Raw genomic sequence first — 16,823 nt, forward strand, 5'->3', positions numbered from 1 at the left:
ATGGCTGCTGTAATTATAAAGTATGTCCAAAGTGTCATTTCTGGCATTAGTTCAGATGTTAATAGACTCATTAAAAACACATTAGGGTTGATTTACTAAAGGGGTAGACACTGTGCAAAGTGAATGTTCACTTTATGAAGTGAATGTTCACTAATCCTAGTAAATAAAGTACTTCTGTATTCAAAATAAATACCCAATCGTGTGCAAAAAAATAATAAAAACAGAATTTTTGCTTGCACATGTTTGGATTACGTGAACACAGTTTCACGTTATTATTCCTTGCACAGTAATCAAAGACAGCACAGATTCACCTTTTTTCTACCAGCTATCACTTTGCAAGTGATTGCGATCTCCACTACCTTAGTAAATCACCCCCATTATTTTTTAAGTGAACAAATGCATGTCTAAGTATGATTTCACCTATTTAAGTGAGATTCTCCTTGGGGGAGGTTTAAAAAGTGTTTAGCTAAATGGCTTTTTCAGATTGGTAAACCTTTAGCCAATCAACACTTAACACCTTGGAGGTTATTTACTGAACTGGGAGGGTGCAAAATCTGGTGCAGAAACCAATCCAGGTTTTAGGCTACTTTCACACTGAGGCACTTTACAGGGCTATATCACAATAGCGCTAAAATAGTGCCTGCAAAGCGACTGTAAAACGTCTCTCCTCTCACTCCAGTGTGAAAGCCTGAATGCTTTCACACTGGAGCGGTGCACTGGCAGGATGCTCAAAAAGATTTGCAAGCCTTTTAACCCTTTTCCGGCCTTTAGCGGGGGTTAAAAGCGCCCTGCTAGCAGCCAAAAAGTGCAGAAAAAACTATAGTAAAGCCCGCTAAAAATAGCAGCACTTTACCGCCGACGGCCGCCTGCCCCAGTGTGAAAGTGCCCTTACTGTCAAAGCCTACTTAAACAAGCTGGTTAGATGTTGATTGGCTATGATGCACAGCTGTACTCGATTCTGAGTGCACCAGTTTTAATAAATCAACCCCACATTATTCTTTGTACTGAAGAATCTGAATGTGCAACAATTGTTGCATCCCTAGAAAGCCCTTTAGTATTCTTGAAACATTACATTTAATAAAATTGTACATTCGATGTAGAAAAATATATATGTACATATGGGAGAGTTTGAACAGTTTATTAAAATACCTCATTTAGAATGTGGGTTTACTTCTAGATCAGATTCTTTGTACCTGGGAAGAACCCTTGAACCTAGGTTCTAGATATACACAGGGCCTCCATTTCTACACATATGCAAGTTGACACTAAACCTCTTCATCATGATAGTTGCAGTCCAGTGCCAGAATCTTTGTGGCTCATGGAGGCTCTGTCGGTGCAGTGGGGTTATACTATGGTGAACAGAAGTTGAGAAATTATGTACAGCCTGGGCCTAGGCACCTCAGCCATCCCCAGTCTCATGGAAAATTATACCTCCTTTACCATTTATTTTTTGAATTTCCCTCAGTGCACTTGAATTCTGTCTACATTGCTGGATGATGTGCTTGACATTGAATTTACTGTACATCAGGGGACATTGTTTATTTTCTAGTACTTTTTTGTGGTATGTGTGTTTTTATTTGCTATTTAAATTTTTTGGTGAATAAGTAACAAGGAATGCTGCATATAGCTTACTCATTCAACTAGGAAGGAAGATGGATATCTGGGTGCTCCCTCATTCAACTAGTAAGGAAGAAGGATATCAGGGTGCCCCCTTATGCTAAAGGAAGCTTCCAGAATCCAATAGGCCCCCACAGACCCCCACATCTATTTTGGGGGACAGGGTGTGGGAATAAAGGACTCCATCATATGTCCCTTTGAGAGAATTGCATGGGGTCCCCCTGGAAATTCATAAATTATTTTTATCCAGGCATGAAGTCTGGGTCACCAGGAAAGAGGGGAACAGTGAGTATGTGCCCTCTCCTGAACCATAGGAACCATACCAGCCTGAGGAAGGAGATGGGGGGGGGGGGGGGGTTGGCAAAGCTTTCTTCCTTGGAAGGCACCTTGTTTCCATGTTGATGAAGGCAGGGGCCTCATCCCCACATTACTTATTGGAATATTATTGGAATCTGGAGCCTCTTTTAGAATAATTGAGTCTCAAGATATTCGCTCCACTCCCTAGGTTAAGTAAGGATAGAATAAGGAGTGCATAGTAGGCTCTGTTACTCATTCAATAAAAATAGTAGGTAACAGCATCCACACCATGAAAAAGTCCTTTACTGTCTCATGATGTACATCCAACACCAGTTAGATCATTCAGCTAACATGATGACCCATTGCTACTTCTTGTTGAAAATGCTAGTGCTTCTGGAATGTAAAGACAGGAAGTAATCTCAGGTGATGTCAAGTACGGTCACCCACGATCCATGGCCTGTTTGCTAGAACTGCTAAATTACAGATTTGTTGATTGGATAAAAGTTTGTCGATAAACACTAGCTGATGAGGGTCTTTTATTTTGCAGTGGTAGTACTACTGTGACTAAATGACATATCCTCGGCCACTGTTTCTGAAAAAGAAAAAGTCACTTTTAAAGGCGTACATCTTTCTACTCCACAGCATAACATTCATGTTTAAAGCCAATATCAAGCCTTATAGTGCAGAGGGCTCCACTTTTTTTATCATGGGCCCAGAGTTGGGCTTTAAAGCAATCCCAAAGAATGTTGTTTAGTTGATTTGTGTGTTTTCATTGCATTAGTACTTGTCTTCCATGGTAGTACCCAGCTACACAGACATACCCTTTTTTAGCAAATGCTTGCAAGTTGGCCTTGAGAAAGACAACATGCTGCTCTTATAGACTTCTGTTGGGATTGCTGCTATGTTCTGATTTAGCAGATTTTTTCCAGGGATTGCCAAACCTCTTGCAAATCAAACTTTGCTTGATTTACTTATCCCTATATGTTGATTCAGTTCACTTATACGTACAATATCACAGTTATATTAAATTGTTGAGCGTCTATGTACAATGCAACTATTCATTGTAAGTGCAGCCACTTTAAATATTGATATGTAGCTCCTAGGCCAAGCACACTCCCAATAATTTCTAAGTTAGGGATGGGTGACTTAATTATTGCAAAATTAATTGACTCCAATGTGTTTCATAAAAAAATTGCCAAACTTAATTTCTTGTCCCTGAAGGGGACAAAACTGAGAATATACAATGCAAATGCGTCAGTTTGAGGCTTTGTTGACTATGCATCTGTCAGCTGATCTGGTGGTATTATAAAACAGTAATCTCATCAGGAGGAGCCAGCAGGGGTGACTGAAATTTTTCAAGCAAGTGACGGTTTCACCTGCTGGAAAGGTGCGTATAAAGGTCTTATTTTACAGGGTGGATTTGCTATACATTTTTATTAGATAGTGTCTCTTTAACCTCCTCAGTTCCAGCATGTTTCACCCTCTTCATTACAGGCCTTTATCCTTATTTTTCCATTTTGAATAAAAAATACTACATAATACATGGAGTATTTATAGTATATAATAACCATTGGATTCTTCATTTTATACTATATAAAGGGAAATAAAAGATCAATAAATTTGAAAATAAAAATAGTTTCCCCTACTTTTTGTTATAAAATAAAAATGGCAGAAGTGTCCGAAAAAACTTCTGAATTGGAAAGTAGATATCCCAAGGTTATCTGAATTTTGACATCATTTTAGGCAATGGAGAAACATGGCAGTATTGAGGTGGTTAAAATATGGACTTTATTAATGCTGCACTAGATACAATGCAGTTCATACAAAGAGTAATCAGGAGGTGAAGAAGTTACTTTACAGGTCACATTCAGTGGGTGGATGGAGATGAAAGAGTTACTGTACAGATGTGCAGGACATGTGTGATGAGGGGTAATATATTGGTCAGATCACAGACAGGATGGAGCTGACATATACTGTACTATAGAGGAGTGAATGACAGTAGAAGAATGTATTTTAATACTGTTGGCACTGATACTGGATTGCATGGTGCTGGCTGATACTCAGAAGGCTTTCTTTCCTCTCACACACTAATCCCAATCATCAGCCAGTAAAGGAACTGTCCAGATTCCAATCTATGCATGGCCACTGTGGTTGAACAGAAGTGATCTCCCAATCAACTTCTGTTCAATTGCCCTGTTGGAAAAATTTCCCCTCGATCAGTGCTGTATGCTATAGACTGCAGCGCTGACCTGTTTATTCTGACAGCGGGGAAGTCTCCTCACTGTCAGAAAACAATAACAAAGCAGGGAAGATTCCCCAATATGTGGATGTGGGGAATTGGGTCAGTTTTTATCATTTAATCTGCTGGCCAGCATAAGTGTGACATGGCTGCTAACAAGAACCTTTCTTTACATTCTGTGATTCTATTAGGCACACACAATAGCACAGTTCCGCACTGATATGTCCTTGCAGAACTTTAGGTGGATGAATTGGCAGTTTATATACAGTGGCTTGTTCAAAATGTTAAAGTAGATGTGACACAAGGCCAAAGTACTTATGTATAAAACAAGGGATTAAAGGTGGCATTAGCTGACACTTAAGCTTAGTACACACAAGCCGAATGTTTGGTGGCATTGGCTGGTTCATTAGAAACCAGCAGACATTCATCCTGTGTGTATGGCAGCCGGTCTGTCGAAGGGTCATGACAGAAAAAAGTCTCCCAACCGCCTTCCAGTCAGCACTCTCAGCCAATGTCTGAGAGCGTTGTCTGGAGTGCTCTGGCAGTGGGGATGGGGGGGGGGGGGGGGGGGCGTCTCCCCATCAGAACACAATAGCCCAGCAGGAGAGATTGTTGTACTAACATCAGATTGTTAATATAGCGGCTCCGACCTGAGCTGTTGAAAAAAAACTAGTAGTGTGTACTGTACATTAGGTAACACATCATAATGTTCACTTAATTTGATATTCTTCAGTCACCCATTTAGTGACATCACTGTCCTAGCCCAGTGTACCTTCTAGGCAGGGGCAGACTGGGCTAGGGGGCAGTGTGGCAATTCCCCCCCCCTGGCTGCGCTAATGCCGCAGCAGGAGCTCCGCTTTACTTACAGAGTGACCCGGCTGGCCAAGACCTGTTTGTTCCACCGCTGTCCACTATCGTTTGCACTGGTTTCTAGGATCACCTGGCACCTAGCGTCTAGCAGTGACGTCACAGTCCAGAGCAGGAAAGTGAGGTTGAGGCCCCAGCATTCAGAGCGGAGGAGGCTCTTCCTCCTCCTCCGCACCTATTACTGCTTGACTCCACCTACCTCCTTCCTCCATCTTCTGTGTGGCCGTATGCAACTCAGAGCCTGCCTGAGGGAAGGAAATTGTCACTGACTAAGCCAGGAACACCTCTCCAGACTCAAACTGCCTAAGGTGAGGTTGTGAGCAGTGAATTAATTAGAACATATGTGTCATGTGGAGCATGTGTGTCATAGGAGCATGGGCTGGCAGCAGAGAAGGAGGTCACATCCTTAGATCTCAGCCAATGTTCATGCTTGGACATTTAGTGTTTTACTATTGGGGATGTGACCCCCCCAAAAGTGAAGGACTTCAGTTCCCAGCATGAACCCCTCAGAGCTCAGGATGTGTCACCCCCCTGACCCCCAACTAGTAAAGGACTGCAGGTACCACTGTCCCAGCTTAAACCCCTCAGAGCTGAGGATGTGTCCCCCCTCGGCCCTTCAACTAGTGAAGGACTACAGGTCACAGCATGAACTCAGGAGGTTCAATTGGCCAACTGACTGAACTTGCCCCCCAGGCCTAAGGCTGCCAGCCCTTCCCTGCTTCTAGGGTTAATAGCAATTTTAATGTAAGAATTTTTACACAGACGTTTTCCACTTCTGCTTACTTGGAAATAGTATCAATCAATAAAGTAAAAATACAAAATTCTCTATGTTTTAATCTGCTCTATATCATATTTGACAGATTTCCTTAAGTTATAAGAAATTATGTTTAACGATGACGGTGCAATGTTGAAAGTTAATGCATTCTTAGTTAATATATAAAGCAGACCATACCAAATTAACCTTTTTTCTTTTCAGATAGTTGAATAAATGCTTTTTTACTTAAATAGCTTCTACATTATTAAATTACTATATCCTTTTTTTTTTTTACAGTTATGTTTACCACAGTTCAAAATGGATGGTTGCAGGCAACGCAGACTCTCCAGTACCCCCACGTGTTTATATCCATCCAGACTCCCCAGCCTCTGGCGAGACATGGATGAGACAAGTCATTAGTTTTGATAAACTAAAACTCACCAATAATGAGCTGGATGACCAAGGACATGTAAGTATTAGCAATAACAAAATATCTTAATATAAAAGTAGTTTGTATGTGATCATTCTACTCTACGTTCTCTTTAAGTTCTACTCATTCCATATACTGTACACTACATATGGGAATTGGACCATTTTTTTTCCTGGTTGCTTTAAGATCTAGGCAGTGGTACTTTAGCAGCACTTCGTAGACTCACACATGCAGCTTTTTTGGAAAGCTTTTCATGCAGTGCCATGACAGGACACCTTCATTGTATTCAATATTCACTTTAAAAATCGCATGTATTTCTGAACTGCGGATGAAAAGGAGTTCCAAAGCATTAGTCCCCTCTAAACTTATATATATGTTTTAGGCCAATGCTGGTGGCCTCTTATGTCAGGAGTAGGATGGTTGTTTCTGCAACAGATTTTCATGACAGATATTACATAGTAACTTCTTATTTACGTTGTTGACTTCTGCACCAAAATCTCTCCATATGGGTTTCAGGTCCACTCACTAGCCTTGACCTATCTATCTGTGGAGGTTTACTTTGTCTCCATAATAATTTTCTCCATAATTAATTTGCTAAAATTTCCATTATTTTAAATTAGAGTGGTTGTACTAGGGGTATTAAGAATCTTAATTTAGCAAGACAGAGCTGGGAACTTGGATGCAGAAATCTCAGTGATGGAATCCTAAGAGGTACAGGAAGTCAATTCGGAGTGAACAGATAATTTGATGGTGTTGTTCAAGCAAGAAAATACAGTTTTAAACAAACACATGTGAAATGAATTATTATACGTGAAATCCTCTAATATGAATTTTAGCATGGGAAGACATATTGTAAGGCTTTGGAATCAATAACATTTTTAGGAAAATATACATAAATTTTTAAATACTTAATGAGCTTTGCAAATTAATCCAAGATGTATTTACTAAATTTGCCAACGAGAGAACCAATTGACATCTGCTAGCAATCTAAGATGAGGGATTGTAGTTTTATAGCGGTGCTTGAAATTATTATCTTTCTAAATAATGGCTAGATACAGTCTTGTCCTTGGAGAGTATCGTAAATAAATCAGCTAATTTTAGTTGTGTCAGTTTCAAAAGGAATATAATATTAGCCTTGTTTATCTGTGCTTATACAATTAAACGCTAGAATAAAATTATAACATTTCCATCTGTCATCTTTTCAGATGTATATCTGAAGACATGGCAGATATAAATTGTAAATGTTCTTTCTGTCCCCTACCTCTCCAGCGATGTACAAGTGAACAAAGGCAGCATTTGTGAAGGAGTCATATATTCATACCAGTTTATTTATTCATTACAGGTATATACATTTTTACAGATATACAGGCATATTTATTAATATAGCACCAACAATTTATGCAGCACTTTATTGTACGTTCACATTAATTTCCTTGCCTTCAGGAGTTTGTAATCCATGATCCCTATATCACATATGAATGTACGCATACACTAAGGCCTAAATAGACAGGCGCCAATTCACCTACCTTAATGTCTTCGGAGTGTGGGAGGAAGTAAGCTGGAATTACCTTTAAGAAACACACACAAGCACAGGGAGAACATGCAAACTCCATGCAGGTGGTGTCCTGGTTAGTAGAGGAATGCTCCTAGGCAAGTGCTAATTACTAAGCCATTGTGCAGTTTACCTTAATCTGTGATCTAGGTCAATGAAAACAGGGAAAATTCAGGAACATCATATGTATGCTTCTAATTCCTTTTTTCTTTTTTTTTTGCTACTGTGATCTGAACTCCTGTTAGAGGGTGGCTACATTCATTCTCCATGGCCACACTGTATGTATGAATGTAGCCAACCTCTCTTTCAGTGGTGGCTGGTGTTTTTTTAAAAAACCCCCCCCCCCCTGCTGCAATTCATCTGCCCCGTTTCCTGAAAGGGTCCCTACGCATGAATAGGGGGTGTCCGTGGCGTCTGTGGATAGATTCACGCAATGCATGAATCTATCCATTAACCATATAGGGGGTGGTGTGGACAGAGGGGGCAGCCTCAATGGACGGGCCATCCCTGCCCTCTTGTTATCATCTAAGATGAAATATATAGTATGTAAGGCCGTGTACACACGGGCGGATTGTCTGCCCAACTAAGTTCGTCAGACAATCCGACAGACAGTCCGTTCAAAATTTGCATGAACGGACTTGACCACACACGATGAGCAGACAGTCCGCTGAAAGCGTGCGCGATGACGTGTACAGCACGTACGACGGGACTAGAAAAACGACGTCCTATACACTGCAATGCAACCTTCGGCCGTGTAAATCCTTTCTGAGCATGCGCCATACTTAGTTCGTCCAACTTGCCTACACACGAGCGGACTGTCCGCTGAAACCAAGTTTGGACGGACAAAACCAAGTTTGAACTGCCAAAATTTCGGAAATTCCGTAAGACTTTGTTCGTCAGACAGTCCGCTGAAAAAGTCCGCTGAAGCCCACACACGAGCGGATTGTCCGCTGAAACACGGTTCAGCGGACTAAGTTGGACAGACAATCCGCCCGTGTGTACGCGGCCTAAGTGTAAAAAGGTTCGGGAGCTCACAGAGGCAGAAAAACACAGTAAGGAGCAATTTATTGAAAAATAGTTTACAGGGCTATTAAGCAAACAATGTGTATGGATCATTTTAGAGAAAAAGGACATTAGTTAATGTCAGTTTATTCAATAATAAATAGCTCAACAACAGAGGCAATATGTATCTTTTTATAACAGCAAAAAATATGCTCTCAGTTAATAATATATTGGCAACAGCAAGAACTCAGTCTATCATATTAACATTTTATTCCTCAGTCTAGCTATGAATCTCTTGTTTTTCATCAAAGTTTCTATAAGAATATACTGACCCGTTGGCAATATCTCCCCTATGGGTCAACTCTGGAAGTATTAGCCAATGTGATTGGGCCAACCATTTCATGCTTAGTCTGCTAAGCTTATGCCTTTGTTTTTATTTATTCAGGGAGAAAGCTGTAAATTCCAGCCTCTAGCACCACACTTACAGGTGCATTGATAATTAGGAGCTCCTTCCAGTGATTCTTTTGCCTTGAATGGAGTTGATTATTAGTTAGTAAGTGATTGTAAACTTTTATATATATATATTTTTTAAATAACAAACATATCATACCTACCTCCACTGTGAAGTTTGTTTTGCACAGTGTGGCCCCAAACACCGTCTTCTGGAGTCCCCCGGCTGCGCTCACGGGTCCTCCTCGTATCGGTAAACCCTCTGGGAGAAGTGCTCTCCCTGGGGGTTACCTTGCGGGCACGCTCCCTAGTCCAGCATTTGCGTACATAAACACAGAATGCCGGACTTGGCCCTGCCTCCGGTGCCCGCATCATTGGATTTGATTGACAGCTGCAGGAGCCAATGGCTGTGCTGCTATCAATCTATCCAATCAAGAGCCGAGAACCCCAGGCAGAGAAGGTGAGTGCGTCTCCGCTGAGGGAATGAACAGGCTCAGGGGAGTAAAATGGGGGGGCTGGCAGTGAGAAGTTTTTTCACCTAATGCCTATGGTGCATTAAGGTGAAAAAACACGAGGGTTTACAACCCCTTTAAAGTGGTTGTAATGGCAAAAAAGTTTTTTTACCTTAATGCATTCTCTCTCAAGGTAGAAAAGCGTTATCTGTCTATGCATCTCACCCCCCTCTCCACCGCAAACACTTACCTGACACCACTCAATCCAGTGCTGTCCTAGCTGGTAGCCCTGCTCTCCTCTCTTCCAGATAACATAGGCAGCAGTTGGGGCCATTGGCTTCCGCTGCTGTTAATTAAATCCTGTGACAAAGGAGCGTGGGGCAGGGCTGAGCACCACTGTATGTGTCAATAGAGGCACACAACATGGCGCGGGAGCAAGCATGCAGGTGAGTTTCTATGGGGGTTCACTAAGAGGCGGAGGAGTCAGAAGTGGGGAACCAGAGAAGAGGAGGTTGTGCTGCTCTGTGCAATACCATTGCACAGAGCAGGTAAGTATACCATGTTTTTTATTTTAATAAAGAAAAAACCTTTACAATCACTTTACGGCACCACATTGTGTTACAAATTATTGGTATGCACATGCCTGTGCCCATAATAGTTGCCCCTCCTATGTGCAACATCAAGACTGTCACGTGTATAATTCGGTATAGGTGACCACCCCTAGTTTGCACATCCAAAGGCACAGCAATGAGTGTGTGGCTCGGTGCAAAACTTCTATATACAAATAACCAAGTATAAGAGGTAAAATTAATTTTTTTTTCATTAACTTGAGTGTATTTCTTACTTTAACCACTTGCCGACCGCCGCACGACGATATACGTCGACAGAATGGCACGGGCAGGCATATGGGCGTATATACACGTCCCTGCCTTTCCGCGGGTGGGGGGCCCGATCGGACCCCCCCCCGGTGCCTGCGGCGGTCGGTATTCGTTCGGGAGCGATCCGGGATGAGGGGGCGGCCATTCATTCATGGCCACCCCCTCGCGATCGCTCCCGACAAATGGAAATGCTCCGTGACATCACTTCCTCTCCTGTAATGTAAACACAGGCAGAGGAAGTGATGTAATCTCTCCTCCGTGTCGGTATTTTTCGTTCCGGCACCGAGGAGAGAGGATCGGTGTGTGCACCAACACGACACTACACAGTAGAACATGCCAGGCACACTCACACTCCCCCTTCACCCCCCGATCACCCCCCCAATTACCCCTGCCCCCCCAGTCACAGTGACACCAATTGCATTTTTTTTTTTTTTGCATTGGTGTCATTTGTGACTGTAATAACTGTTAGGGCAGTTAGGGTTAGCCCCCTTTAGTTCTAATGTACCCCCCTAACCCCCCTAATAAAGGTTTAACCCCGTGATCACCCCCCATCGCCAGTGTCACTAAGGCTGGGTTCACATTGCAGCGGTTTATGAGAACGGATGTGATTCGCACCGCACTGCAGTGCAAATCACATCCGATCTCTGTGCGATTCGAGTTCAGCCATACAGATAGTATGGCTGAATTCGCGCCGCACCCGCCGCAAATTCGCACGGGACCCTTTTTTTGGTCCGCAGCAGAATCGGATCGCATGGGTGTTCACACCATGCGATCCGAGTTTGCAGATCGCACTGCGATATGCGAACTGATCTGGGGGTGTCATTAACATTTCACTGACACTCCCAGCAGTTCGCATAGGGCAGTGTGAACTGCCGCCGGGAGGCATGCGATGCGGGAGGCATGCAATGCGGGAACCCGCCGCGGATTCGTGGCGTTCCCGCATTGCTCCAGTGTGAACCCAGCCTAATAAGCAATCGTTTTTCTGATCGCTGCATTAGTGTCACAGGTGACGCTAGTTAGGCAGTTAGGTATTTAGGTTCGCCGCAGCTTTTTATAGCGCCAGGGACCCCCATATACTACCGCATAAAGCCCCCTGATTGCCCCCTAGTTAACCCTTTCACCAGTGATCACCATATAACTGTTACAGGTGACGCTGGTTGGTTAGTTATTTTTTTATAGTTTCAGGGCACCCGCCATTTATTACCTAATAAAGGTTTAACCCCCTGATCACCCGGCGGGTGTCATTTGTGACTGTAATAACTGTTAGGGCAGTTAGGGTTAGCCCCCTTTAGTTCTAAGGTACCCCCCTAACCCCCCCAATAAAGGTTTAACCCCGTGATCACCCCCCGTCGCCAGTGTCACTAAGGCTAGGTTCACATTGCAGCGGTTTATGAGAACGGATGTGATTCGCACCGCACTGCAGTGCAAATCACATCCGATCTCTGTGCGATTCGAGTTCAGCCATACAGATAGTATGGCTGAATTAGCGTCGCACCCGCCGCACCCGCCGCACCCGCCGCATTTGTGGGGGTTTTGTGCCATCTTGGTATTTTATGGCCTTCAAAACTGTAATAGGTAGTGAGAAGTGAAATCAAAAATGTACGCCCTTAGAAAGCCTGAAGGCGGTGCTTGGGTTTCGGGGCCCCGTACGCGGCTAGGCTCCCAAAAAGTCCCACATATGTGGTATCCCCGTACTCAGGAGAAGCAGCAGAATTTATTTTGGGGTGTCATTTCACATATGCCCATAGCATGTGTGAGCAATATATAATTTAGTGACAACTTTGTGAAAAAAAAATAAAATAAATAAAAGTTTGTAATTTTCCCGCAACTTGTGGCAAAATATAAAATATTCCATGGACTCAACATGCCTCTCAGCAAATAGCTTGGGGTGTCTACTTTCTAAAATGGGGTCATTTGTGGGGGTTTTGTGCCATCTTGGCATTTTATGGCCTTCGAAACTGTAATAGGTAGTGAGAAGTGAAATCAAAAAATTTACGCCCTTAGAAAGCCTGAAGGCGGTGCTTGGTTTTCGGGGCCCCGTACGCGGCTAGGCTCACAAAAAGTCCCACATATGTGGTATCTCCGTACTCAGGAGAAGCAGCAGAATTTATTTTGGGGTGTCATTTCACATATGCCCATAGCATGTGTGAGCAATATATCATTTAGTGACAACTTTGTGTAAAAAAAAAAATTTTTTTTGTCATTATTCAATCGCTTGAGGCAAAAAAATAAAATATTCAATGGGCTCAACATGCCTCTTATCAATTTCCTTAGGGGGTCTACTTTCCAAAATGGGGTCATTTGGGGGGTTTTGTACTGCCCTGCCATTTTAGCACCTGAAGAAATGAGATAGGCAGTCATAAACTAAAAGCTGCGTAAATTCCAGAAAACGTACCTTAGTTTGTAGATGTGACAACTTTTGCGCAAACCAATAAATATACAATTATTGACTTTTTTTTTACCAAAGACATGTGGCTGAATACATTTTGGCCTAAATGTATGACTAAAATTGAGTTTATTGGATTTTTCTAATAACAAAAAGTAGAAAAATTTGCGGTCTTTTTACGTTTATATCGCAAAAAATAAAAATCGCAGAGTCAGTCAAATACCTTTAAAAGAAAGCTCTATTTGTGGGAAAAAAAGGACGCAAATTTTGTTTGGTTACAACATTGCATGACCGCGCAATTACCAGTTAAAGCAGCGCAGTGCCAAATTGTAAAAAGACCTCTGGTCATTGACCAGCAAAATGGTCCGGTCTGAAAGTGGTTAAATGAAAAATTCCAAGATTATTAAAACACTTTATTGTGACAACATGTTTAGTTCTTTAGTTTAAGTCACCACTGCTGTTTTTATATTTTAGTATATTAAATTATATTTATATATAATGGTTCCTATGGGGACCACTGTTTATAAATGGATGGACTGGGATTGCATATTGAGTAGGAACCTAACATTCAACTTTACAGGTAAATAAATTTCAATATAAATTCCAATATCAGTTGAATTAGTTGAAGCTGAACGCTCTAGGCGATATTAACAAACAAATTAACCCAGCTGTTAAATAGTAAATCCTTCAATGTATTTTAAATACACCTGGGATAAGTAACTGAATTTTGTCTTTCTTTGATCCCTAGCACAGCAAGCCTGGGAGAAATAGTAGCAGCACTTTAAGCCAATCAGATTTTACACAGTCTAGCATTGGGAGCATGTGGCAGGCAGAAAGAGCAGGATGGTTAGCTTATCAACAGTGGCAAAGCTAGAAATTCTTTCACACAGAGTAAAGACTCAGTTTGACACACTCCCCCAGCCCCGGAGAGACGTTCTCCATCCACACACTCCCAGCCCCCTGCCCAGAAAGGGAAGTGTAATATATGCATAGATAAGTCAAAGAATGGTAATAATAATATATACCAATCTGCCGTGGGGGTGAGGCTTGAAATCTCCACATAAAGCTTTCTTCTGGCATGGAGGCTAGGGTTGCCACCTTTTCTTCAAGCCAATCCTGAACACAACAGTTTAACACAGTCATTTTTATCTTTTTGTTATATACACAATAGAATTGTAAAAAACCTGGGACACCTTTGGGTGCCCCAAGGAGAGCATGCGTGCCACAGAGAACACTGCGTAGCCAAATTGCAGTAGCAGTTGAAGGGGTTTAAAGGGGCATGGTTATATAAAACAAAAGCATTCTTGTACCCGTAAAATATGCTATGATTACTAAAACAAATGTTACTGTAACAATATGAACTTGGCCTACCTTATGAGTTGACAGTGTTAGTCAGGGTGGGGACAGTGTCAGTAGGACACTAGAGAGTGTCAATAGTGCAGTGAATGGTGTCAGTAGGGGACATATTGGTGTCAATAGGGCAGTGGACAATGTCAGTAGGGGAGAGGTTGGTGTCAGTAGGATGGTGTCAGTAGACCAATGGATGGTGTCAGCAGGGTAGAGGTTGTCATCAGTAGGGCAGTGGATTGTGTCAGTAAAAAGAGCAGTGGGTGGTGTCAGTATGGCAGTGAACTTGGCAGTAGGACAGAGGATGGTGTCAGTAGTTTTATATTTTAATAGTATTTTTTTTCTTACAATAATAATTTTTTAAAATATTTTTTACAATATTCTTTTTTTTTAACAATTTTGTAGGAGACCATTAGGGTTTTTTGGTGAAAAATCTGGGTCTAAAAAGACCCCTGATGTCTCCCTTTTGAGAAAGTGAAAGGAATTGAAGACACAGACTCTTTAATTCCTTTCTCTGAAGCTTCAGATGCACTGGACAATGAATGAATGGCAAGTGCCCTGTGCTGAGCGGCTTCCCATTCATTTACAAACTGAAGCATAGTACTTCAGTTAGTAATGAGCAGAGTGAGTGATCAGGACTGATCACTCACACTGTTCATTCAGAAAAGGAAGGGGCAGTAAATGACATATTTACCGGCCCCTTTCCCCATTCTCCATCCTGACACATCGCAGCAGCTGGTGGGGGAGTTGGAAAGGACAGGGGAGACACAGGCAGCAGAAAGAGAGGAAAGGCAGCAGGGGCAGCGTTTACTTAAGCCGATCGCCATCAGCTGTATTTTCCTCCTGCAGCTGCCGAATCTGGCCTTCAGTGGCTGCAGAAGGAAAATACAGTAGATGATACCTACTATAGTAATGACATTCCGTCACCCATCCTGCCCAGGTCTGAATTTAAGGCAGCAAGGTAGCAGGCTGAGTCCCCGGGGTCTGGAACCCAGCTCCCCTGTGATCAGTGGCAGTGCGGGCTCACAGTACAGCCGGTGATGTGTGAGCTTAGCTCCCTGTAAATGCAGCTCAGTGGCTCTGTCCAGTCTGATCCAACCTCCCAAATCCAAGCTAGTGTCAGCACTGCAGATATCGGACCCTGTCAGGTTGTCGCCCGGGGCATGTGTCCCCCCAATTTCTGCCCTGCTTATCAATATTCTGCTTGGTCCTTGTTGAATCACAAGCTAGGATGCAAGGTGGCGACCAAGCTGGTGACAGATGCTTTGGCAGGTAGAACTGTTCATAAACAATTATTCAGCTAATTATTTAATTATTTGACTAGAGTTTCCACTTTTTGCTAGACAGCTATTGTAGATGGCGAATCCTTGGGTTTTATTATATGGGTAACAGTTATCAAAAAGGCCTTTTACTAAAGTATAAAACACAAAGTACCTGCATTTTTAAAGTTGTAAAGCTGTAGATCATGTCCACAACAGTAAATGCCTAATTCTAAATGTAGAATTTTGGCGCAATTCTTGTTTATATTGCTATAACAAAATGTGAAAGAAGACCTAATGGTAATTGCAAAACTGTGGGGTTGATTTACTAAAGTAGTAGAGGTTGTTCACTTAGCAAAGAAAATGTTCACTTAGCTTAGTAAAGGCAAGCTATGTTGGTTTGGGGTCGCTTTTAAAATTTGTTTTAATGCTTCACTTGGAAATATTAATATGTTCTTTCTTATTGCACATATCTGTTTTAGTGCAGCTGATTCTTGAATGCATTAAAGTAAATGTATATTCAGATATTTCAAAGCAAAAGTACTTCAAGCTTTCAAAGGATACACAATTTTGGGAGTGGAGCACTGCAAACCAATGCTTTTTCTGACAGTTATAATGAGGACAGCCTCAACTAATGATCGAACCACGCACAGATTAGATTGTGGATGAGAATTATATAGGGTTCTTTCAATGCTGGCTGTAACAATGGAAATATTGTTTCTATTGGCCTCAAATTATGGTTTGGTGAAAGACTATTTTTAAAGGATTTGTAGCGGGATTGTTCTGTAAAGTAAGAAAAGAAATATTTTTACAAGCTGGAAATACAACTGTTTATTTTGTAAAAGAGAGTGCATGTATGTGTGTGTGGGTTCTTAGTGGGTCATCTGGGGTTTCTAGTTGCCTATTTTTTCTAGAGTAGTTCAAGATTTCAGAAAAAAACAAAGTTAGCACAGATAGCAAGTTTCTCACAGCTGCAAATGGCATTGAACTACAAATACACAGTAAATATACCTTCAAGATGATGTTAAAACAAGAGGTTTCACTAGTATATAGTATATAGCAGATAGACTCAGGGTTTCTGCTGGGGTCCCATTTGTTAGTGTGGTCCGATTCAAGACTGACATTGTCCAAACAAATTTTTAAAAGTGATTTAGCTAAATGTGTTTTACTTACAGGTCTACTCTAACAAAACCCTGGGGTTTTCTTGATGCAGGCTGTTGTTAAAATTGTTAAAATTGTTCTCGAATTATGGTTTGGAAAAGACTTTGAAATACTATTTCTAGAATATTTGTA

The 16,823-nt window shown here is 41.8% G+C and overlaps 1 protein-coding gene across 2 annotated transcripts in view; it reads left to right on the top strand.

Annotated features, from left to right (window-relative positions):
* The window catches only part of TBX18 (T-box transcription factor 18), a 55,784-nt gene that overhangs the window by 11,072 nt on the left and 27,889 nt on the right, over positions 1 to 16,823 (top strand). For both annotated transcript variants that reach the window (XM_077487307.1, XM_077487308.1), the window contains exon 4: positions 6,072 to 6,243. In XM_077487307.1, coding sequence (XP_077343433.1) covers positions 6,072 to 6,243 — 172 coding nt within the window. The remainder of the gene's footprint in view (positions 1 to 6,071; positions 6,244 to 16,823) is intronic.

This window comes from Lithobates pipiens, unplaced genomic scaffold (assembly GCF_037356315.1).
Source record: "Lithobates pipiens isolate NorthernLeopardFrog02 unplaced genomic scaffold, aLitPip1_a1.2 Scaffold_18, whole genome shotgun sequence".
NCBI lineage: Eukaryota > Metazoa > Chordata > Amphibia > Anura > Ranidae > Lithobates > Lithobates pipiens.